The sequence below is a fragment of the Megalobrama amblycephala genome, linkage group LG19 (genome assembly GCF_018812025.1).
Source record: "Megalobrama amblycephala isolate DHTTF-2021 linkage group LG19, ASM1881202v1, whole genome shotgun sequence".
Lineage (NCBI taxonomy): Eukaryota > Metazoa > Chordata > Actinopteri > Cypriniformes > Xenocyprididae > Megalobrama > Megalobrama amblycephala.
In genome coordinates this window covers 20,411,075-20,436,571 of record NC_063062.1, presented here as the reverse complement: position 1 = coordinate 20,436,571, position 25,497 = coordinate 20,411,075, and the positions used below count along the sequence as shown (strand labels likewise).

The following is a 25,497-nucleotide window of genomic DNA, read 5'->3' as shown; positions in this document are numbered from 1 at the left end:
ATAGTAAAGAAAAAAAAAAAAGGTTTAAACTGCAAATGCAAGTTTCCTATTGGCATTTTCTTAAATGGCAGTGAGAACATTTACCTTGTGCAGTTCCTTTCCCAAATTTGAATAACAATGTTTAATTTAATCTCACAGTTTGTATTCAGTAATATGAAAAAAAAGAACATAAACAAGATATATTAAACATCCTCATTAAAATGACATGCCACAAAGTATGCCAAAATCCAGAACCTTAAAAATTCGAACTTATTTAGAAATATTAAGTGTTAATGTTTAACATGCTTTCTTCATTGAGACGTTTGGAGCCCCAGAACTATCTCAGCATTCGACAACCACTGGTAAGTAACGTAGAACAGCCTCAGGCTGATCTCAAAGCTCTACCATACAACCCGTAGACAATAGTTAGACTGATATATTGTAGACATTTCTGTAGACCATAAATACACATAACTAGAGCTACAGGGACAGTTTGTGTTAAAACTATTAATTAGAATAAATTTGTTTCATATAAGCGCTCAAAGGGCAATGCTTTTTCTGTCTTGATTTTTTTAAAGCACCAGCTTTGTAATATTTTGCTTATATCCTCAAATACAGCTGAAGTCCTTTATATCCCAACAGATGTGACAAGGACATGGAAGACAGTAAACCTTAGCTTTTAGCCACTAGGGTAAATCAAATGTCATTCCTTTTATTTTCTATTCTTTAACAATCCACTAATCCCATACTCAATCACTTTTGCTGACATTGCTCTTGGTTTTATTAATAACTTCTGCAGGTTCTTGTGTTCCCTTGTCCACCCTGGCAAATCAACCAAAATGTCTGTCCCTTGACAGAAATCTCAAGTCTTCTTAGTGCATTCGTTTTGGTCATCAGTTTTGCTATGACACCTTCTTCAGTGTACAATACATGATACAACTCAAATTGTCAATGACATGCAGTAGGGTGACTACACTGAGATAAATTGGATTTGAACCATAAAGTGCTTCTTTAAGTCCCTCTGTCTTTTGCCATTTGGGTGTTCACAAGGTAACAGATGGCCTGAGGGCATGCACCATCTCAGGCTTTGACCTTTCACCTTCCAAACTCTGACACATCTAACTCAGTGAGCTTTTCCCTGTGGCCTGCTTCTCTATGGCACTGTGCTAGCAGTATGTATGTGGGTCCATGTGTGACTGATGTTTTTGCAACATCCTACAATATGAATGTGGTGTTTGACCCATGTTACTCACAGTAGTGTTTTGAGATACGTTACTCCTTAAAACCCATGTTTGTCCAACCCCTGTGTTAAGAAAATGCTATTCGTATTCATAAACCAAATTAGATTGTAATCAATTAAATTGTTTAATTACACCAGCTGATTGTTGTCATTTTGCATCAGATAATCCAACATAAAACCAACATAATCAGAGTGTCATCATAATAATAATCTCTCATTCCTCACTGTCTGCATAGTCATTTTAAACATTTCTTTTTCTTTCCCATCATTCACACATGCTTTCCAAGCTTACTGTGCTCGCTGAGTGTTTCATTTCTGTTGTTTTCTGACACTTTAATCATGCTAACACAGTGACCGCTCCGGCTTCTTCTTAATGGTTGCTCATGTAGTTTTATACATTATTTTTCATACATATTTGTTCATTTTGATTTTTTGCTTAATTTTTGTTTCATTTGACCAGAACGGCACCTTACCCCAGACACGAGATGTATTCAAAGAAATAAATTAATTTCACATCGTCATTTAAAAAAGTCAGTCATTATTGATAATGTGTGTATATGTGCATCTTCCATTATTGAAAGCTGACGTCTGGGGATAGCTGCGCTCTGGTCTGTGTCGCTACGCATTTGGTTTGCATTCGATTGACATTGTTGAGGATGTGAAGTGTGTGGTGTTTGTTTTTTGTTCTGTCATGGACTGATGCTAACCGACCGCTCTCTCTCTCTCTCATTGCCCCCCTCTCTCTCTCTCTCTTTCTCCATCTCCCCCCCTCTCTCTCTCCCCCCCTTTCTGTCTCTTTATTTCTCTCACTCTCTCTCTTTGCATGCTACGCTGCTCTGTCTAGAGCTGAATCTGAGGCTAAGCCCAGAAGAGCCGGGCACCTGTGTAAGTGCGCATGAATCATCTCATCTCTTTTTTTCTGTCTGTTTCCACACCTCTAAGTCAAGCCCTGATCATCATCCACCCTTCCTCATCTACTGACCCGCCTTATGCTAATTTGGCTAGGCCCCTCTCAACAGTTTTTCCATGTTTCTTATTGGCTGCTTAATTGTCCTCAATCATCAAGTTACACAGGCAAAAGGATTAGATCAATGCAAGTATAGGACATTTGTTTTTCTTTAGATTTTCCATAGGCTGCTTCTACAGATATGATAGATTATGATCAGAGCTTGCATCCATATTGCTAAATATCTTCTGTCCTCTTCACATAAATTTGGCTAATTTGGCTAGTCACATAAAAAATCAAAATATGAATTCTATATTATCCTATAATACTATATATGTTGGATATTTTAGGGAAGAAAAAAAAAAAAAAAAAAATATATATATATATATATATATATATATATATATATATATATAGAGTTATGCATTTAAAAAATAACATCATTTGTAATTTGAAGGTTGAGATGTTATGTGCCTCTACATCTGTCTACTGTCATCTTCTATTATTGGTGCATGTTTGGTTGTGCTTCCAGTGTTCTGCTGTATAGTGCTCATAAATTCTGTGTAAATCTATCCACATTATACATTTCATTCAAACCCACGTAACACCCCAGTCATTACCACTGATTGTTTACTGAGCAGTTATGTCTGATTTTCACTTCAGTGCTCACAGAGGCAGGTTTTAAAGAGTTAGTTCACCCAAATATGAAAATTCTGTCATTTATTACTCACCCTTGTGTCGTTCCACATCCGTAAGACCTTCGTTCATCTTCGGAACACAATTTAAGATCTTTTTGATGAAGTCTGAAGTCTTTCTGTTCCAGAAAGGTAGGAAAAAGACATCATTAAAGAGTGTCCATGTGACTCCAGTGGCTTAAACTCAATTTTATGAAGTGACATGATTGCTTTGTTTGTGCAAAAAAAATTTTTACCATTTTATTAACAAAATAATATTATCCAAAGCATGTTCATGCAACAATGCCAGCTCTCACATGAACACAAAATGCATGCGTCATGAAGCTCTCATGAACGTGTGATGCAGATCAATATTTTTGTAAGAAAATTGGTGAATTATGTTTTTTTGCACAAAGCACTCGCGTCGCTTCATAAAATTGAGTTTAAGTCTTTTTCTTACCTTTCTTGACCTTCGAGTGGTACAGTAGTTGCGTTGGATCTCTATGATGAGACAGAAACCTCTCAGACTTTATCAAAAAGATCTTAATTTGTGTTCCGAAGATGAATGAAGGTCTTACAGATGTGGAACGACATGAGGGTGAGTAATAAATGACTTAATTTTAATATTTGGGTGAACTAACCCTTTAAGTGGAAAGAGAGTTTCTCTTGCCTAGTTACAGTTATACCATGCAGAACTAAATAAAAAAAAGTTAGTTGACACTTCAACTAGAAGATGATACACACTTAATGCTTAATGAATGATTTTAGTGTCAGCAACTGAAATTAAAATTTATTGTGTATATGCATTTGGTCAACTATGTCTTTAGTTTATGTTTCTGTTTAACTATATTTAACTAGAAAATGTTAATCATCTTAAATTATTTAAAATAAGCTTAATTTTTTGTCTAATTTTCCACTTAAAACATCTAAAAATCATTTAAAAAATTACCTGAGAAGCAGCATGCCATAAGATATTGTGTATTATAGTGTATTTTGTCTTACTGCACTTGATATTTTGCTAACATTTTACAATAAGGTCCCATTAGTTAAATTTGGTTAATTCATTAACAATGACCAATACATTTGTTAAAGTATTTATTAATCTTTGTTAATGTTACTAAATAAAAAATACATTAGTAATGTTAATAATAATTAGCAGTAGTAATGTATTAGTAGATTAATAAATGCTTTAGAAACATTTATCATTGTTTGTTCATGTTAAAGAATGAAATTAACTCATTTTAACAAATGAAACCTTATTGTAAATTGTTACTGCTATTTTAGATATTTTCACTGGATAATAAGTCAAAAAAGACATTAAAACAGTGTAAATAGGGTGCATTTTGGAAAGGAAACATTTAAAATTTTAGTTATATAACATGAATATAAATTCTAAAAACAAAGACAAAAAACTCTTTATAAACTCTAAAAACTCTAGAATTCAAGATTCAGGAATTCAGATTTGATTTCACTCTGTATAAACTTGATCATCCTTGATCTTATGATGTATTCTCTCTATCTTTGCTCCACGGGTCTGTAACACCTTTGCACTTCTACTGTTACAGCTTAAACACATTAATGAAGCATCTCACTAACACTAGTTTAATGCCTTTGCCACGTCTAACTCAAATCGTAGAGTCCTAACATAGCTGATGCTGTTAAGTAAACTGGGTGAGAAAGAGCCACTGAATCTCAGGACTCATACCTGCTGATCCTTTCATCCTCTCTTCCCCTTCCTTTTCTCTTTTCTCTGTTCCCTACTTTTAGACTCTTCAGTAGTTTGGGGGAGCTCCATACTATCTCTCAGAGAGGCTACGGCACCACCTACACCATCAGACCAGGCAGCCGCTACCCAGTGACCCGGAGGACGCCCAGCCCCGGTTCCCCGGACCGCTCGGATCCTCTGGGACCCATCCGGGGCTTTGGTCTGGCCACTTCCCCCATCACACCCCCCACCATCCTTAAGTCGTCTAGCCTCAGTCTCCCTCACGAACCGAAAGAAGTGCGTTTCGTCATGAGGAGCTCCAGTGCGCGCAGTCGCTCTCCCTCTCCCGCCCCCTCGCCAGGCATGCCCTCCCCCCTGCTCGCACTTCGGCCGTTCCACCAGAAGCCCCTCCACCTGTGGAACAAGTATGACGTGGGTGACTGGCTGGCCAGCATAAACCTGGCTGAACACCGGGAGCGATTCCAAGAGCATGAGATAGAGGGCTCCCATCTGCCCGCTCTGACCAAGGAGGACTTCGCTGAGCTGGGCGTGACGCGCGTCGGTCATCGCATGAACATTGAGCGCGCTCTTAAACTGCTGCTGGAGAGTTGACCATGCGCCTCCCTCTGCCTGTAGCTAGTCTTGACATACTTTTATTTTTTTGATTTTCCTTTTTGCTTGTCTTTTCATTTTTCTTGTGATTCTTGAGCTTTAAAGCGAAAGTGTGTCATTTTGATGTTAAAGGTATAGTTCACCCCAAAATGAAAATCCTGCCATCATTTACTCCCTCTCAAGTTGTTCCAAACCTGTATATATTTCTTTGTTCTGCTGAACACAAAGAAAGATATTTGGAAGAATGTTTGTAACCAAGCAGATCCCGCCCCCCATCGACTATGTAATAATATGGGGAGATTTGCTTGGTTACAAACATTCTTCCAAATATCTTTCTTCGTGTATGGCAGAACAAAGAAAAAATTATATAGGTTTTGAACAACTTGAGGAGGGAGTAAATTATGACAAAATGTTAATTTTTGGGGTGAACTATCCCTTTAAAATACATTCTCCTTTCCCAGCTTAATATTATATCCTCAAAATATTGCTCTGTTCATTTGAGCATCCCAACCAATCTGACACACCAACGTTGGCAGTGTTTGTACAACCAATGTCACATTTGGAAACAATTTGAATGCAATAATTATTTTTGCAGTTTCTGATTGGCGCAAAAATGACACACTTCAGCTTTAAATAATCCCACTATTTTCTAAATCTATCATTGGTGGAGTGGGTGTTTGCTCCATGCCATTTTTGTAGCACTATCCTAAGCCCCTCCCACATCACTGCCAGCATCCAATCACATGGGTGCGCTGTGAGTTTGGGAGGGGCTGCAATCGAATTGGCTTTGTTCACAGTGCACACATATCCAATCTTTAGGACTGACTGATGAAATCAGACACACTTTTCAGGCACACTCTAAAAAAATAACTTAAAAAAAATAAACAAATTTACACAGTAAAACACCGTTTTCCATTGAAACAGTAATATGCCGTAAAAACAGTGTATTCTGGGTAATAATATTTGTCGTTTTCGAGAAAGTAACCTATAAGATACTTTCTCGAAAATGACAAATATTACCCAGAATGTATTGTTTTTACAGTATATTACAATGCATTATGGGTAATTTTATTTGTCATTTTTCGTGAAAGTAGCCTATAGGCCTCTTTTCAACAAATATTACCCAGAATGCATTGTTTTTATATGGTATATTACTGTTTCAATGGAAAATGGTATTTTACTGTGTATATTTGTATCAGTTTTTTACAGTTATTATTTAAACTGAAAGTGCTGCCTCTGCACATGTTAGTCATGGATTCTTGCCATGGTGCTGAACTCATGAGTCATTGAAGTATTTATATATATATATATATATATATGCATTTTTGCAACTTCTGAAATCACTCAGTTGTTCACTCATTTACTATTCACTATATAGTTGACGAAACTACTTTAAATCCACACTGCGTTTTAATCCGATTTCAAACCACCTACAGAACAAATGTAGATTGAAAATTCTGATTTCATGTTTTTGTTTTTTGTTTTTTTGCTGTCCAAACTACAAAAATACACCAAAACTTGTGTTTGTCTGAACAAAGCCCGTGCAGAACATCTCATAATTGATTCTTCAGTTTTATTAGCATGATAAACACCCACAAATGCCATAGTCCCAAAGCCATTTTTCCCCACTTTACTATCTGCTTCTTACCACTGCATCATTAATCCAGAAAAAAGGAGGGATGCTGTTGAGAAAAGGAAGTTCAGTTGCCTTTCAGAGTATTTTTTTAGAAATGGATGAGCAGACTGGGCGTGGCCGGATCCTCTCTGTCTACCGCCTGCCCCCTTCTGGCTGAGGGACGTACTACACTCGGAGAATGTTTAACCAATACTAGTGGCTTTTTTTTCATAATCAGACTCTTACTTTGGGTTTCCAAAGGAAATATGACATTAGATAGAATATCTCAATGTATTTAAATAGCTTTGAAAATGGAGAGGGACAGCAAACAAGATGGACCGTGCAAAACTGCACCTGTCTCTCTCCCTAGATGATTTATTCCACCAATAATTTACTCATTTTTACCAATTATATACATATATATTTGACAGAAAAAAGTATATAGATATATGAATATAACATTTTTGTCATAAATATAAAACTTATATATGATATTATATATATATAAAGACAAAAAACACTCTTGAAAATGATTTTTTGATGGTTATCCTTTTATGATGGACTGTAGCATGAAACGTTACATCACCATATGGAATGACGGTTGACTGGTTTGTATGATTTGCATTGTACCACCCCCTTTTTTGCTTTTCTTTGTTATAGTTTTACAGAACCTGGTCTTCCATCTTTAATTGAACATCCCACAGTGGGGTGTAACGGTGTGTGTTCACGTTTGAGCCCTTCACACAGACTACTTTTGTTATTTTTCGTTTGTAATTTTTCATATAAAACAAAACAAAAAAAGGGTTCCCAATACAGTTACACGTTTCATGCACACAACCACACTAGTTTCTTATCCAAATATGACTTTGCTAAATCAAAAGTCTTCTTAATCTGGTAATAAGAAATTCTGAATAAGAAACTCTGCAATAAGTGTGTGTGTAAGCGAGTGTGTAAACAAATGTGTGTGAGGTGTGCATGACAGAACCACTGTGGGACCAGAAACATCTGTAATATTGCAGCTTATCTGGATGGTAATGACTGGTGTTTGACGTCTCATAAAGAAACCAGAAGACAGAATCTATAATTGTAAAAGTTTTCACCGTATGGCTTATATGGTAACCTGCTGTAAGCAGCATTTGGCTTATTTGTTTTGGCCTTTTTTATTTATTTCTTTTTTTTTTTCTCTCCTCATAGGTGGATTTTGTAGCTTGTGAAATATGATGCTTAGAAGAATTTTTATGAATTCATTTAGAATGAATTTTAGAATGACAATTATTTAAAAGATGACTCTAAGGACAAAAGATTTCATGAAAATACAATCAATCAAAAAAAAAAAAAAAGCCCAGAGATCCTGCAGCTGTATATATGGTCAAATGACTAAAATATTTGCTTTTTATATCAATCACAAGCAATGTACATACAATAGTTTTCATATAAATTTTTAAAAATCAAAAAATATATAGATCTATATATGAATGTTTGGCATATATGCATAGTTAACCACCTGTCAAAAAAGGTGACGATTTTACTCTTTGTATGGAGTTTGGGGGTGATTTGCACAAAACAAGGTGCTAGCATTTCAAGCCATTCATTCCCACCTGTCCGATTCTATCCTCCATTAGGGCTCAACAGATGCATATGACCCGTTTAAATATTTAAAACGAAGCCTGGGACACAGACACACTGATGCTCATTTCTATTATGTGCGCCATCAGTCCTATTCAGTCTTGTGTTTTCTAAACAGACTGTGACAGCAGAAAGAGTTAATGCTTCACCACTGGTCATCTAAAATTAGTCTGCATTCAAACAGCCAAGGACGACAACACCTTCTCAGTGCTTCATCAGATAAGTGTTCTCGATGACACGCCAGTAACACTGTGTAGGAAAACCCCTTCCGTTGGAGCAGCATTGACTCTGAGTAGATGCCATATTTATCTTGACATGAATAAAAATGAGTATGTGAGCAATTAAAGTACAGCCTGTTCACACTGCAGCTAAATACGGATGTCACTCCTCTTCTTAATCCCATTCTGTGCACACAGTTAAATATGGGAGTGGCATTCTACAACTGAATTCACTAGGAATGAAAAATCAATTGTGAATTTTGGTGTTACAGCATTATTAGAAATGGATATTAATTTTGGGATTTGCAAAATATTACATTTAATACTAATATATATATATATATATATATATATATATATTTTTTTTTTTTTTTTTTTTTTTTTTTTTGTGGGTGGGTGGGTGGGTGCAGGACACTATAGTTCATTTATGTAAGTAAGGATAAAAAAATCAAGTAAACTGACATATTATATACCCAAAAAATTCTTCATTCAGTGGACTACCAGTAAAATTGATAAACAATTTGGAACCAAAAATTATTCAGACATTTTGACCTGACCATGTTTTGCTTCATTGTTATCTGACATAATTAAGATTATTTTTTTTCAGACACAGTTTAACTCTGAGATCTTGTCATATGTTATTACCATTTTTTTAAACTACAGTGAATAAACTGTATTAATGAATGAAATGCTCAAGGTGTCTGAATAAATTTTGGTTTGACTGTATTTATATATATATATATATATATATATATATATATATATATATATAATAGTTTTGTTTTTTTTGAAAGAAATGAATACCTCTATTCAATAAGAGCGTAGTGATCAAAAGTGACACTAAATACTTTTATTTTGTTAAAAAGATTTCTATTCCAAATAAATGCTGTTTCATCAAGGAATCCTCAAAAAAAATGCATCACGGTTTCCAAAGCAGCACAACTATTATTCAACATTGATAATAATAAGAAATATTAGAATGATTTCTGAAAGATCATGTCATGTGACACTGAAGACTGGAGTAAAAATCCTGAAAATTCAGCTTTAACATAAATTACATTATAAAATATACAAAAAGAGGAAAACTTTATTTTAAATTGTAATAATATTAGACAATATTACTGAATTTACTGTATTCCTGAAAAAAAGCACTGACCCAAAACCTTTAAATGGTAGCGTGTATATAATATTGATACATTTATTAATACTGATACATTTTTTTCTGATATGGTGATTTTTTTTCCTCTGATTGATATTGAAAATATATACATTTCCAGCAGAAATTAAGGGTTTTGAAAATAGGATGTGATTTTCAGACAGTACAACTTTGAACAGACTGTACTTTTATCACCTCATAGCCTCATTTGTGCTAAAGTACCATAAATATGGTGGTTACTCTGACTAAAGTTTATTCCCTCATCTTGGATGCTATTTTCTACAAGAAAATCATTTAGCTCATTAACAGAAATCCTGACCTCCCCTCCTAAAACAGCCGCTCTGCATTAAACCGTCTGTTTGACTGTACAAGGGCTTGAATGAAGGTGTTGAGGGGTCATTTGGAGTCAGGCCCCTCCTGATAACTGTGAATTACTTACTGTATATGTCCTCCAATGCAGACGAGCACCGACCCTACCATTCAGATCCCTGGAAAAATACACAGATTCCTTGTTAAATCCACAGTTAGCTTTTGCATAAAATCTCCCAGAAATGCTGGAAAATTTCAACTTAGAGATGACCTATATAATTTCCCCATCCTGCTGAAATCATGCCCCTCCCTTTAGCTCATCCAGATGAACAAAAGCAAGCGTGCGTATGTTTTTGTGAATGTCGTCTCACTCTGGAGACTTGGAACTGCATTTCTGAGCCATATGTACCAGTTTTCGTCCTCTCATCTTCTGATAACTCGCGAGCTGTGATTTTCGTTCACTTTCATCTTTCATATTGATTTTATGTCATGTACATTATATTATAGTTGTTCTAGCAGGAGATGAAAGGACATGAAGAGAAATGAACAAATGTGCCAAAAAGTAATGATCGTTTTTTAGCGTTTCTTTGAGGTTTGTAGAGAACTAAACGCTGTTCGAACCAGCGCTATGGTGCCACCTCCTGGAAATCTTGAGACTACAGACATCTCGTATTTTCCTTTTTCTTCTCTTTGTTTTCCCCAAATATATGAGTTTATACATTTTTGTGTTTTTCACTGATTTACATATGTGGCCCGATTTATTGAATTTCATGGGTTCACGTCTGGATTTAAGAATCTGTCCTGTTTGGCTTGAATTCCAATAAGCCAATTAGTGACTGACTTGCACATTCGGTGGACCCTCTCCCTGACCTTTGCCCTTTACTTTCCCCCAATGTAGCGCAGACATCAGGGGTTCTGCATATTTAACGAGAATGAAAATTGCAAATGATTTCTTTGTAATTTTACTCAACCAATGGCAGGACGAAACATGAAATAAACACATCATTCACATGACTACAGTATGTTCTATAGGTTTGTCCATCTTGTTTTCTGACTAACAAAAGCACAATAAAAATGGCAAGAAATGCAGTATACACTGCTTTAATGAGCATTGTTTTCTGGTGGGTTGATTGCTCAGTTGAGGTTGTGACCTGTTGTTAATGGAGACACAGAGGGCCTCATTTATAAAATGTTGTGTAGAAACCGCCCTATATTTGTGATGTGAAATCTATAAATCACAAATTATCGTGAAATTCTGCGCAGATGAATGGTTTCAGATCTTAATTAATGTCATTAACATATAAAAGATCACCAGTCAATGTCCAAATCCTTTAGGCCTTTTTAGCGGCAAGAATTGCTTAGATTTCCAAAGATGTGGACGTGATTTTAAAAATGTTCCACGTCAAAGACTTTTATAAATATGAATGCTGGCATGGATTTTTGCATACTTTGCAATCTGTGCGTAGGCACATTTTAGAAATGAGGCCCAGAGAGAAAGGGGCACAAAGAGATGCAAAACAAGGTTTGAAACTGTCTTATTTTTTTTAACTGAGTCAAAGGTGCTAAACTTTTACAAAATGTTTTCCCACCTCAAATAAATGTCAAATAAAACTATTCATAGAATATTTAGATCTATAGGTTTGGCAATTTTGGCCTTGTTACCACCTCTGGTTTGTGTGATTTTCTAGCCATGCATGAACATTACATTTAAAAATTCAAACGTTGAAAAAATATATATATAAAATAAAATCACAAGAATGGGCAACAGTGTTGCATTCTGACTTTCCCATGAATTGAAGGAAAATATTTGATCTTACCATTTTTGTATTGTTTGAAAATGTAGTTTTTTCTTACAATAAGATTGATAATTTTACAATACAATAATTTTACAGTAATTTGATAAGTCTTGGAATGGTTAATGTTTGACATTAAAACCAGTTCATTTTCATGCATTGATAATTTTATGTTAGATGCTAGATGAATTTGTTAATTTGTTTGTTAGTTAACTGCTGAATGATGACATATTTAAGATCTTGCTTGTTTTTATTTCTTTTATATAAACCACATTCTGCTCACAGAAGAAATGAGTGTACATAACATAAAAACACCAGAGTCTTCAGAAATAAGAACATTTTTCTAATGGCATACGGGTTGTATTCAGATACACATTTATGTGAAGTACAAAGCTGAATCTATTTTAATTCACCAACACGGATGTATATTTGATATATAAAGCATTTGTGCAAAACATCACAAAAATACACAAACCAAAAGCAATAATCCAAAAATTCCTTCAGTTTGTGCAATAAGAATAACTGCTTTTCACAATAATAATTATTATTTCTAATCTCTGAGGGGGAAACGCATGAAGAAACATTTGGGTCATAAATAATAATAAAGCGAACTCATGAAATGTATCTATTTTATGACAATTTTAGCTTCTTTTTTTTTTTCTTTTTTTTTTTGAAGCATCCCCAATCACCGGAAAGTGGAAAAACTACACTACAGTAATGACAAACATCCTGTCCAAACACAATTTTTGTTTTAAAATCAGCATAAATTACTTTCAGTAGAGAACGTACTACTATAATGAACGAATGATTTAAAATTGAAATAACGTACAATCAGTAATCAAAGTGGACATGTATTGATTTGGTTGCAACATGACCAGGGCCTAAAATTAACACTCACCACACGCCAAATGCGAGTAAAAATCAGTGTTGGCGAATATGGTGTCAATCGCCGGCTGGCCAGCAACATTTTTATAATGTTGTGAGAACATGAACATGAACAAACATTAATGATCCTCTGGAGAGTTGACAGGTCATCATAAAATTTTAATCCTTGCCAATTTAGACGCGAAAGGGAACTTTGTTTCTCGCGCGCAATTAGAAGTTTTTCATGTCTTATTGCTCTTGGACAGACAAACTCACAGAAAAATTGTCCCAAAAAATGCACATCTCAGCAAGTATCCTAGTAAACACAGTTGGCTATGTGAATGTAAACAGTAGAGAAAGACAATGGCTGTACAAGTGCGCAGGCATCATTAGAATTTTGTGTTTGAACTTCTATTTTTGCAGTAGCTCGATATGTTTCAATGTCATCACTGTTAGTGTTTTTAGCTGGTGAAGTGGATTTACTCATTGTAGAGTTAACGAAAGTTTTCATTTGTATCAAGTTGTATCAAATTTGTAAAGTTTGCGGATGTCATAACAATGTCAGTAGACCGGGAATATTTTAAAACGAGTGGTTCATTCATAAATCCGTAAGATCTTACCTTCATGCTACTTACAAACCGGAAGACAGAACACGAGTCAAAGTCCCTTTAAGACAAGTCATTTCACTCAGCGGCCATCTTTGAAACGCCTCTCGGGGATCCTGGGCATTATGCAATCTCTTTGAATGGGGAAACATCAAATTCTCCAAAACTGTTCGCCAACCTTACGATTAAATTTCAGATTTAAAATCACCAATGAAATCTAACAACAACCGGCTCATAAATTTATTTTACCCGACTTTACCCGTCGGTGATTGGCTCTTATTTAGAAGGCGGGATTTATTCCGCCATATTGCGCGTTATACTTTCTCCCATAATTCAAAACAATATGAGTGACATGTTATTCTATAGTCTTTGCACGAGTGCAGTGCAGAAAGGTATCGAAATTGGATCAGAGAATTGTAAAATTTCAATCATAACTGGTTGTTTTTGCAAAAAAAAATGTTTCATGGCCAGTAAAAAATGTTTATGGCTGGCACATTTTCTTAAGTCACTAGCCATCAGGTGTGGCAAAAAGTTAGTTTTAAGCCCTGAACAATACAGTCATAGGCTACTCTTGACGGATTCACTCCTGAACTACCTACAGTCTGGTTAGACAGATCATCAAACAGCTGCATGTGGACATGACACATGAGTGCTTTACACTGGGCCTGAATGTACATTTGACCTTCTTTGAGATGCCCAATTGACCCTTCGCTGGGAGTTTGTTTGACAAGCGATCTAACCAAATATAACGCCGAATCCACCATTTTGTCCGACAAAGCAGTCAGGGGAGCTATTAGATTAACATACTTGGACTTGAACTTAGAAATGGTGTGTACTGATGAAACAACGTTCCTTCTAATGTTCATTCATGTTTATATGATGCTATAAATTAACTAGTAGGAAGAGATGATCGATTCATGCGCCGCTTGAACTGAGGCGCTACAGCGATCTGTCACGACACATTAAAGAGCCACAAAACAGTATTTATTGTTTAGATTTCTTTAAAAATTACAATATTTGAAATTTGAGACTTTGTTTCATATCAAAAGTAACCTGCTTTGTCTTGTCTGTCGATGAGTTGTCAGTGTGCAATAAAAGTAGTCCAAAAAATAGCCCAATGTGATTTTCTTCGACAGGCAGCCAACAGCTTAAAAGGTTAGCCTAATTCTGCAGGAAAACCACGAAACTGCAACACTGGCGCCGACAGACAAGACAGTCACCGTTTTTAAATTTTGTCTTTTATTTTAAAGAAATTTTAAAAATAAATATTGTTTTGTGGCTCTTTAAAGGCCCATGAAGTGTCTTGAAACGTGGAGTATTATTCAATATGTTGATGTAATTTCCACTGAAACAGGAAGACAGCTCTTTGAACAGCTCCTCCGTTTAAAAAAAAAGAAAAGAAAAAAGCCAATAGCGTTTCATTTATATCATAGCTTGGCCAGAGCTGTTGAGTTCAGTAAAGCTCCAATTTCATCCTAATCTCCTATCGCTTTAAAAGTTAGCATTCTGTGCAGAATTCAGATGGGTTCGATACGTTTACTGGTATGGGCCGATTTTCGCATTTGATCCACTCTATGCTATCGTGTCTTTGAACCGGAGCAAACTGTGTGCTAAAGTGTAACCAGAATTCATTCGCCTCAATGGAAAGCATATTTACACATTCTGAATTGATCCCTATCCCCTATATAGTGCACTGTGCGCCATTCACCATGTAGTAAAAGTGTGAACAAGTGACCCAATTTCAGAGGCAGCTTCAGTGTCTATTTCTAATGTAGGGGGCGGAATCTAGAGAGCATTTGATTGGACAGAAAATCTGATGAGAATATGAAATGCAGAGTGATGTCATCAAAATCACTTATTCCACCATAATGGTGGACATGAGAGACTATAAGTTTTGAATGCTTATATCTTCGAAATGCGAATTTTGTCATTGTTTTGGAGCACGCTAGCTTATAGATAACAGTAAAGCTAACATATTTGTACTAAAAGCCAAACCACTTTTTTTTATTTTGATTTCATGGTAACTTTAATATGTCGTGACAGTTTGTTGTAGGGCTCCAGTTCAAGACTCACATTAACTGATAATCTCTTCCTACTAGTTATAGCACAAAATAAAAGAACATGAATGAACATCAGAAGGTATGTTGTTCCAACCACAGAAAGAAATCAATACACAATTTTTTAAGTTCATATTCACAAACATTAATCTCCTGTCTGGTTGTTTGTCAGACAAAAGTCGGCATTATGATTGGTCAGATCGCCTGTCAATCAAACTCCCAATGAAGGGTGATTTAGTGAGTCAAAGTGTGAACGCTATACATTATCAAGTAATCTACACATTACATGTGCTGTAATCCACAAAACATCCTCATTCTAATTAAGACAAAATTCAATAGCGATTCACTGTAACCTGATAGTTTGTGAACGTCAGTGAGCTTTAGAGCAGTCTCAGTCAGCTCTCTTCTTTGCCCTGACTGTCACATCCACACAAACACATTCATATGCTTCACTGAGTTTTCATCATGGCTGTCTTCTCATCAATTCCCAAAGAGATTTTATTCTGCTTTCAGATATACTTGCAACAAATCTCTTAATATTAAAAAAAAAAAAAAATAATCTCTTTAGTTGGCAAATAAAATGGACAAACTTTTTTTTCCATCAAAATTTTAGGTTAAAAAAAATGTGTAAGAGAATGTGTATATTTGTAGGTGTGTAACTGATTTTCACAATTTAAATCACAACTTTTTGCAGTACAAACAGTCCTGCAGTTTTAAGTGCACTAATATTACATGATAAAACCTAAATAATTATGATGCCATTAAAACTGCATATATTATATATATATATTATACAAAGATCAACTTCTTTATTCATACTTATGAGCATCACAAATTGTTACACAAAGTGTGCATTTGTTGTAAAATATTACACTTACAAAAAGATAAATATTTCACCTAAAATTCCAGCTGAAAAAAAGACAAGGAATATACATATTCCATCTGAAAAAAAGGAATTCGTTACATTCGGCACAGACAAAGCTTCACATTCCATAAAGATTCTATGTAGATTACTAAAAGGTTGTTTGCTAAATCTGCATGCTGCACAATTTGTATCAAATCAGTTCCGCAGTTCAGAGCTGTGATTCCATAAACGTGTCAATCATCTGATAATGCCACCTGTACATTCACAGAATCATAACTTATTCCTGTTCGAGGTTCAAGAACAGACACACACTATCAGTGGAGTGAGGTAGAGTTCTCTCTGATGCTCAGGACAGTGAGAGGACAGCCATGATTTAAGGAACTCATCAGTACAACTCCAGAAGCAGCGGAGAAAGAGAATGAGAAAAGAAGAGGATGAAGAATGTGACGTGGTCACGCCGAGTCTGGTTTTCCCTCTTGCGTCTCCTCTTCTTTATCAGATGTTTCTTCTTTACTCTCTAAATCAAAGTTCTGCAAAATAACATTAATAAAATCAGTAAATTGCATCATGATGAAAAGAGCAAGTAGTATTATTCAAACAAACACACACACACACACCTCTAACTCCCTCATAACTTCATCCATAAAGTCGTTGGAGTTCTTCTTGTAGGACAGAGCCATCTGAATGGCATCTTTAAACACCTGTGGAACATTCCCAGAACATTAGAACTTCACACAGCAGGACCAAGAACTTCCCTTGAACCCTAGAACACACAGGGCCTTTTTACACCTGGTCACTTCATGTGTTTTCTCAGATCGGACAGCCATCTGATCGAGAAAAGACCAGGTGTGGCAAAGTGTAAATGGAACTGTTTTAACAAATCAGATGGATATGCGATCAGTAAATAAGCATGAAGTGACCAGGGGCTAAATAAATGTATTCCACAAATGCATCTTTGAGTCAAAAATTCTGCGATTAACATAAGTGCTTATCCTTTGTTAAACTCAACATGTATGACATCTACTTTTAAAATTCTTGAGAGTTCAGTATGCTATAGCAGCTTTTTTACTGAATGCTCCCCTGATACCTGTCAATCTGTTTGTCTAGGATGCTCTGCTTTCCATCCTCACCTTGACCACATTGGTCCCATCAGCAGCAGATACAAAGTAGAAGGGCAGACCTTGTTTCTTAGCAAAGTTGAAACTCTTCTGGGTCACCTTTATGTCAGCTTTGAAACAGCAGAACACATAAAAGAACAAAAGATTAGAGACATGCAAAGCCTAACGCTGGCTAATAACGCTCTTATCTGTAATCTTACAAAGGATATATGAAATTTACCATCTATCTTGTTAGCGACAACCAGACATGGAATCTCAGGCCGGTACTCTCGGAGTTCTTTGTACCAATTTGGGAGGTTCTTGTATGTGATTTTTCTCTGGACATCAAACACCTGGCAAAAGCAATCATATTAATTCTAAAAGCTTTTTTTGAGATCTACAGTTTATGAAAAGCATTCAAAACTGTTTTTTGTTACAGAAAGCCACAAAAAAAAAAAAATTCCAACATATTTTGTACTAATATTTTTTTTTTCAAGAGGAGTGGTGGGGGCGGGGTGTTTGTGTGTGTGTTTTGTTAAATGGACATTAATGCAACTACAGCAGCATATCATTTCATTTTTTTTTTACTAAAACTATTTAGAACCATTAAAAATAATTTTGGTTAATTGAAATAAAGCCAAAAATCAAATATTAAAATAAAAACATAAATAAATAAAAACTTAAAAATGAGAAATGTTGCCTTGGCATCTAACTGAAATACAACAAGTTTAAGTTGAAATACTAAAATCTGAAATATAAATACATTAAACCTATAAATATATTAAAATATAGAAAATAAAAGCTAATTCAAAACATAATAGTATATTATATGGTATAATATATAGACCGTTTCTTCCCTTACCATGATACAAGCATGAGATTTATGGTAGTAAGACGGATGCATGCTTCGAAAACGTTCCTGCCCTGCAGTGTCCCAGAAATCTGTGGTGGAGATAAACAAGTAAATAAGAGCTCAGGTTGGATACACAAACTTTAATGGCATCAATGGCATGGCTGCTCATCTAACATGAAAACTCCACTAAAACCCTTGGTATTATAGAGCTGCACGATTAATCATTAAAGGTGCCCTCGAATGAAAAATTGAATTTATATTGGCATACTTAAATAACAAGAGTTCAGTACATGGAAATGACATACAGTGAGTCTCAAACTCCATTGTTTCCTCCTTCTTATATAAATCTCATTTGTTTAAAAGACCTCCGAAGAACAGGCGAATCTCAACATAACAACGACTGTTACGTAACAGTCGGGGTGTACGCCCCCAATATTTGCATATGCCAGCCCACGTTCCCAACATTATCATTATGAAAGGCATTAGACAAGGACAGAACGTCTGGATGTGCACAGCTGAATCAACAAACTAGGTAAGCAAGCAAGAACAACAGCGAAAAATGGCAGCTGGAGCAATAATAACTGACATGATCCATGATATCATGATATTTTTAGTGATATTTGTAAATTGTCTTTCTAAATGTTTCGTTAGCATGTTGCTAATGTACTGTTAAATGTGGTTAAAGTTACCATCGTTTTTTACTGTATTCACGGAGACAAGAGCCGTCGCTATTTTCATTTTTAAACACTTGCAGTCTGTATAATGCATAAACACAACTTCATTCTTTATAAATCTCTCCAACAGTGTGTAATGTTAGCTTTAGCCATGCAGCATAGCCTCAAACTCATTCAGAATCAATGTAAACAATATAACAGTATACAATACTCACATAATCCGACGCATGCATGCCGCATGCATGACGAACACTTTGTAAAGATCCATTTTGAGGGTTATATTAGCTGTGTAGACTTTGTTAAGGCACTGTTTAAGACAAGCGCAAGCTCTGTGGGCGGAGAGCATGGGATTTAAAGGGGCCACAGAATAAATTGGCGCGTTTATAATGATGCCCCAAAATAGGCAGTTAAAAAATTTATAAAAAAAAATCTATGGGGTATTTTGAGCTGAAACTTCACAGACACATTCAGGGGACACCTTAGACTTATATTACATCTTTTAAAAACATACTCTAGGGCACCTTTAAATTTAATCACCTACGCAATCTTATTCATAAATCAAAGCGAACATTCAGACCTGCATTGGTGCTGCCGCTGACCCAAAGAGAGCAGGGCTCGTACCATAAAGGTAGTTGAACAAACTCATAGTTATGGGATTGGTTTTGAGTTGACAAAACCAAAACAATCCAATCAGGCATTGTTGGTACCATGACACTGATCATCTTTCTCTTTCACCCTGAATTCAGAGAGCACGTGCACATGAAAGTGTGACATCAGTAGCGAATAGTCAATCGCATACCTTTAAACAATCAAAAGTACGATTCACTTCCCGCAAGAGAGTCAGCACGATTCAATTCTCTCTTCTGCTGAAGATTGAGATTGAAGAATATGAAGTATATAAATACATTTACACAGCAAGCAAGTAAAAGTTGTGAAGTTAGATCAGAGATTAAGCTGTAATCTCACAAAGCTTTATCTATTTATTATAAAGCATATTTACATTACATATTATCTGTATATCTAAATAATTATAATAAATAATCATTGCTAAAAGCCAGATGATTTTGTCTTTTAAAATTTCTTACGTAGTGACCTTTACTTTGGAGCAAGAGAAACTGGGGGAGTGACTTTATTGTGTCAGACATGTGTCACTTTGCTCATAGCTGACTGGTCCAATTTTGTATTGAGATCTCTTACCGACAACACGCCCTGGAGCAGGTTAGCCATGAAGTTACTATGGTGATGAACACCGCTAAAAGCCAAACCTCTTTCATGGTGCCTAAAACCCAGGGGTGGCACAAACTAAACTGAAACATATCTGGCTAGCCACCTAAACCGGTTCCATGGTAACAGGCCCCAGTTGTCATGTATAGATATGAAACAGCTTCACAAACAGTCTTTTCAACCACACAGTATCATTTTTACTGGGACTTCATAGCTTAAATCTTTATAGTTCAAATATAAACACTGATGTCTATGTTAGTGATCAAAATAGAGTAAATCACCTTATTTCACTTCAAAAATGGATTGTATCAATTACATCACTACACCAGTAGGTGGTGAAAAATGACTGTTAAAAAATGTACTTGTCCTTGAATCATTCATTCAAACTGATTTTTTTAAATTATTCATTCAAATTAATCAAACATTTTTTTAGATAGACTGTAGCAATTAACAATTACGTTATTTTGTTTAGTTATCTATTCAGAATCGTATCGTGATCTATATTTTAAACTAAAGAAAATTGTGATTCTGAGGGGACGTTTACATGACACCATTTTTAAGTTTTGAAAACTTTTGAAAACGATATAAAGTGCAAGTTTTTGAAATTTCTGTCCATCTAGAGATTAATTCCTAAGGTTTTGGCCTGTGACCACCATAAAAATTCCTCAAGACCTCTGGATGCAGCAGCAGTGGGTGAAACAAAGGGAGGCCACAAATGATCCATCCAAATCCATTCATTACTATGTTTGGAAACTTTAAAACTAATGAAATCTACACACATCCATTTCATACTTATACAGATAAATAAGTATTCTCAGTGACAGCTATTTGTAGTGCAACATCTTACAGAAATTCAGCTGTTAATGAATGAACGAATGCATGAAAGTTCATTTTTTCCATCATGTTTAGTCTCTATTTGTTTAGAATATTGCCAAATGTACTCTGGTGGTGGTTTGGAAAGTGAGAAATGCATTGGTAAAACTTTAAAGACACTTTAAAGACTTCTAACTGTGTGCTTTATGCAAATTAGTTTTATGGGGGAAAGAAGGCTAAGCCACGCTGTCTGTGCTCCCTCTGATGCCAGCAGCCAATCACGGCACTAGAATGGAGAAGCGCCAAATTGCAATCTCCCTCTCATCGGAAAGGGATAAATGTACCCTTTCAACAGACACTTCTTTTTCTGGTTCTCAGTCCTGTAAGGGGAGAGACATTAACAGACATGCCATCCTGAGTCTCCAGCCTGCAAAGGTGAGATAGAAACAGATCCCATGATCTGAGACTACAGCTTGTGAGGCACTGACAGATACGACCATGTTCTGAGCCTCCAGTCTGTGAGGAAAGAGACATTAACAAACACTTTCAGAGTCTTTGTTCAACGAGACAGTAACAACTACAGCACGTCCCAAGTCTCCATGCCAGAGAGACAAAAGTGGATTTACTAAGTCTGAGTCTCTAGCCCAGAGAGGCAGAAGACAAACAGACATTTGCAACAATGTTAAGCTCAGGAGAGCAAACCTTCACTTCCAGAAGGTTCCTTCGTCTGCATGTTCCAGATTGTTAAGGACCTTTTGCAACTTTTTCTGGGCTTCATCTGCGTGTTCCAGATTTTAGGACCCTTTGGTGCTCCAGGAGATCAGCATTCCACAGAGCTTCGTGTTCAAAGCTGTTGAAACGGATTCTGGCTCCTTTCCCCAGTGCGCTGTTACCCGGCACAACCAGTGGTAGTAGTCACCACCATAGGACTCAACCATGTGGAACGTAAAGATAACTTAACCAAACTACCTCCAGTTTACATTAATTCTAAATGACTGAAGAGCTTCCTGTTGGGAGTGTTCTTATACAGCCAAGGTAAAAGTCCTTGACTGGTGCCCCAAACTAAGAGAGGGAAGTGGTCGTCTAATGTACTCATAACCACACCTTAAGTGACGTGTGTTCCAAAAATCACAACGTCAGCGGTGACGTGAGTACCAATCACTACATTCTTTACAAAGTGGCATCACCAACTACTGGCCTGGCATGCAGAATACAGCATTTTTAATCGTTTTCACTGATCCGCTTGAACAGGGATCGTTTTGACAACGTTGTTGTCTGTACGTGAAAAAAACACAAAAGAAAAACTTTTCTGTTTTTAGTACATCATTGTTGTGCAAGCAAACCCTCAGTTTATCCAAATTGTGCAGCTCTAATTCTTTAAGAAGGAATTGTATCAAACTTCATCAAAAAGGCCAATTATGTGCAATAATGTGCAACTCTGTAATAAAACTGCAAAACATGCAATACAGCAAATTGTGCCATTCTTGTGCACTAAAATAACAGTTTTTCATCCCAAACTTACCAACCAAGATAGTTTGTCCATTGATAGTGGTGGTGTATTTGTACAGAGTCAAAGCGTAGGTGGACAGCTGCTGAGGACGACTGATACATTTCATTAAGAACCTGTCAACTTTGAGAATGAACAATACACTCACATACTGAGAGAGATCACGCAGATCTTATACATACTACACACACACACACACACACACACATTTGTTTTTGTGAATTGTGAGGACATTCCATAGGCGTAATGGTTTTTATACTGTACAAACCGTATTTTCTATCGCCCTACACCAACTCTACACCTAAACCTACCCATCACAGAAAACTGTGCACATTTTTACTTTCTCAAAAAACTCATTCTGTATGATTTATAAGCCTTTTGAAAAATGGGGACAAGTGGGAATGTCCTCATAAGTCACCCTCTTCTTGTAATACCTGTGTCATACCCATGTCATTATACAAATTTGTGTCTTGATATGTCACAAACACACACACACATTCATACATACATAGACATATACACACACACACATATATATATATATATATATATATATATATATATATATATATATATATAGACACACACAAATTATAATGTCAAAGGATACTATCCATCCATAAGGAATCTCTCCATAAGCCTAAAAAAGATATGATGAAAACCTTTAGAAAAAATTCAAATGCCTTTTCACTGAATGAGAGCAATAACACAGCTCCATTAGTGTCAGTAACACATTAAGCATACTTGGATTTGCCCACAGCGCTGTCTCCGAGGCAGATGATCTTGACTTGCTCATCAGCGTCATATTTCTCCAGGTCCAGATCAGAAATGCCTCCTGCGTCCATTGCGAGTGTACAGAAGCAGCAGCAGGAGTTTAAACTCTGAGCCTCTTAATGCAGCGGGATTAGATGACAGCTGACCAGACAGCTGAAACACAGCGCTGCTTTACTACATCACACGCTCCCTAACTCTATGGATATCATTTAGTTAATCTTTACAATCAATAATCCGTAAAACAAACTATAAATTGTATATTCCCAAACACAACCCGACAGTGTTTTTGCTTTGGCTAGCTGACTAATTAGCAGATTAGCGTGTCTGATACCGAAGCTATCTAACTAACTACGTTAAATACATATTTACGGCAGAAATCGTCGGCTCGTCGTAAATTTGTTCGCATTCACGGCTGGGTTATAGACGAGAAAACATCGCTATTCTGTGATGAAAAATCTCGATTTTGGTTCCGGAAAATTCACTGTGAACATGCACGACAACAACGCGTTTCTAAGCAACGTCAGGACCCATGAAGGGCCTCCTTTGCTTGCGGTAAGCACCAGGCTGTCTTTGAAGGTGCCTGATTCATTTCGATTTTTCAATTTTAAAGTAGCCTATGTTATTCGAATGATGGCTCTAAACACAATACAACCAAAGTGGCAAAAAAAAATACTACTACTGCTACTAATAATAATAATAATTATACTACAAAACGAAATATAAAAGAATACATCAGTGGTTCCCAAACTAGGGTAGGCTACATATGTATACATGTATGCCTCATTAGTGGCCTCATAACATAAGCCATCCAAGACCGTGCATCTGCAACCGTAATTATACGCATGAATGAAAAGGATATCTATATCTGCGATAGACTTCAGCAGTTGATTTTGCTAAAATAACACAATACAACAACAAGACAAATGTGTACGACATTAAAAAGTGACCATAGTTTTTTAAAACCTGTAATATTCTGTTAATACAAATAAAACCCAAACCCAACACATTCTCACTTATGAAAGGTTATCCAATTTCTTAGGGAATTTAAATCGTGGCGAGTATTACAAACAGAGGCTGCACAATGTTGTGGAATCTTGTCTAAACTTCCAAGATGGTGGACGTGTCTGGAGCGGTCGAATGTGGAATCTTCGTTTACATATCTATGGCGTGAGGTGACAGAGGGAGTACGCGAATTTGTGTCTGTCAAAAGTAACGAGAAACAAAGAACGAATTATAACATTTATTTTTTTATTTCAAGAGAACAGAGCTGATTAAGAGATTTTTTTTTTCTTTTTTTTTTTAATTATGAAATGGGTAAACTCTGCATGGTCCACACTCCAATACAGTAGGTGGCGATAATAACGTTGGTGCCACCCGCCATAAAAAGAAAGAAGAAGAAGAAGAAGAAGAAGAGAGTACAAAATGCTGAGTTTTGCCGTTCATTCAATTCTACTCCACCTTAAAATAGCATACATATTTCTAACATCAAAATGCCGCTTCTAGGAAAATATAGTGCCATAAAAGATGTGTATACCTAGATCCCTCAATCCACCACTCCAGTCACGTCGGCGCTCTCGCCATCTTGCAACGGTCAGGGTGTCGCCACTCACTGATGGCAAAATAGAGATTTAAAGGTGCCATCGAACGTTTTTTTACAAGATGTAATATAAGTCTAAGGTGTCCCCTGAATGTGTCTGTGAAGTTTCAGCTCAAAATACCCCATAGATTTTTTTTTATTAATTTTTTTAACTGCCTATTTTGGGGCATAATTAGAAATGCGCCGATTCAGGCTGCGGCCCCTTTAATTGCTCGCGCTCTCCACCCCCTCCCGGGCTCTTAACTCTATCATTGCACAAACAAAGTTCACACAGCTAATATAACCCTCAAAATGGATCTTTACAAAATGTTCATCATGCATGCTGCATGCATACATCGGATTATGTGAGTATTGTATTTATTTGGATGTTTACATTTGATTCTGAATGAGTTTGAGGCTATGCTCCGTGGCTAACGGCTAATACTACACTGTTGGAGAGATTTTATAAAGAATGAAGTTGTGTTTATGAACTATACAGACTGCAAGTGATTAATAATGAAAATAACAACGGCTCTTGTCTCCGTGAATACAGTAAGAAACGATGGTAACTTTAACCACATTTAATAGTACATTAGCTACATGCTAATAAAACATTTAGAAAGTTTACAAGTTTACAGTTTACAAATATCACTAAAAATATCATGTTATCATGGATCGTGTCAGTTATTATTGCTCCTTCTGCCATTTTTCGCTA

At 36.1% G+C, this 25,497-nt stretch overlaps 2 protein-coding genes across 5 annotated transcripts in view; one reads left to right on the top strand and one right to left on the bottom strand.

Annotated features, from left to right (window-relative positions):
- shank3a (SH3 and multiple ankyrin repeat domains 3a) overlaps positions 1-5,466 on the top strand; it is a 390,305-nt gene extending 384,839 nt beyond the window's left edge. Inside the window, exon 25 of one of the 3 annotated variants that reach the window (XM_048169401.1) lies at positions 4,607-5,466. In XM_048169401.1, coding sequence (XP_048025358.1) covers positions 4,607-5,156 — 550 coding nt within the window. In that variant the 3' untranslated portion in view covers positions 5,157-5,466. The remainder of the gene's footprint in view (positions 1-4,606) is intronic. The other 2 variants (XM_048169402.1, XM_048169403.1) reach the window with 2 other exon arrangements.
- Positions 5,467-16,184: 10,718 nt separating this feature from the next.
- rabl2 (RAB, member of RAS oncogene family-like 2) lies at positions 16,185-24,363 on the bottom strand. Of its 2 annotated transcripts, XM_048168992.1 has the most exons (9): positions 24,220-24,363; positions 23,177-23,359; positions 23,043-23,072; positions 22,448-22,527; positions 18,224-18,303; positions 17,603-17,714; positions 17,395-17,492; positions 16,882-16,965; positions 16,185-16,794 (listed from the first exon to the last, which is right to left on the bottom strand). In XM_048168992.1, the coding sequence occupies exons 2-9, from the start codon at positions 23,275-23,277 to the stop codon at positions 16,717-16,719; spliced, it is 663 nt and encodes a 220-aa protein (XP_048024949.1). In that variant the 5' UTR covers positions 23,278-23,359; positions 24,220-24,363; the 3' UTR covers positions 16,185-16,716. The 2 variants fall into 2 exon arrangements, with proteins under 2 accessions (XP_048024949.1, XP_048024948.1); XM_048168991.1 differs by lacking the exon at positions 24,220-24,363 and having other exon boundaries at positions 23,177-23,770.
- Positions 24,364-25,497: the final 1,134 nt, after the last annotated feature.

What these genes read in the sequence shown, in the direction of transcription:
- rabl2 (XM_048168992.1), bottom strand. Translation starts at nt 23,277, where the DNA reads ATGGACGCAGGAGGCATTTCTGATCTGGACCTGGAGAAATATGACGCT. An exon ending in AGCGCTGTGGGCAAATCCAA is followed by an intron (nt 23,073 to 23,176) that starts GTATGCTTAATG and finishes TATCTTTTTTAG; the next exon opens with GCTTATGGAGAGATTCCTTA. An exon ending in ATGGGACCAATGTGGTCAAG is followed by an intron (nt 16,966 to 17,394) that starts GTGAGGATGGAA and finishes AATGTTCCACAG; the next exon opens with GTGTTTAAAGATGCCATTCA.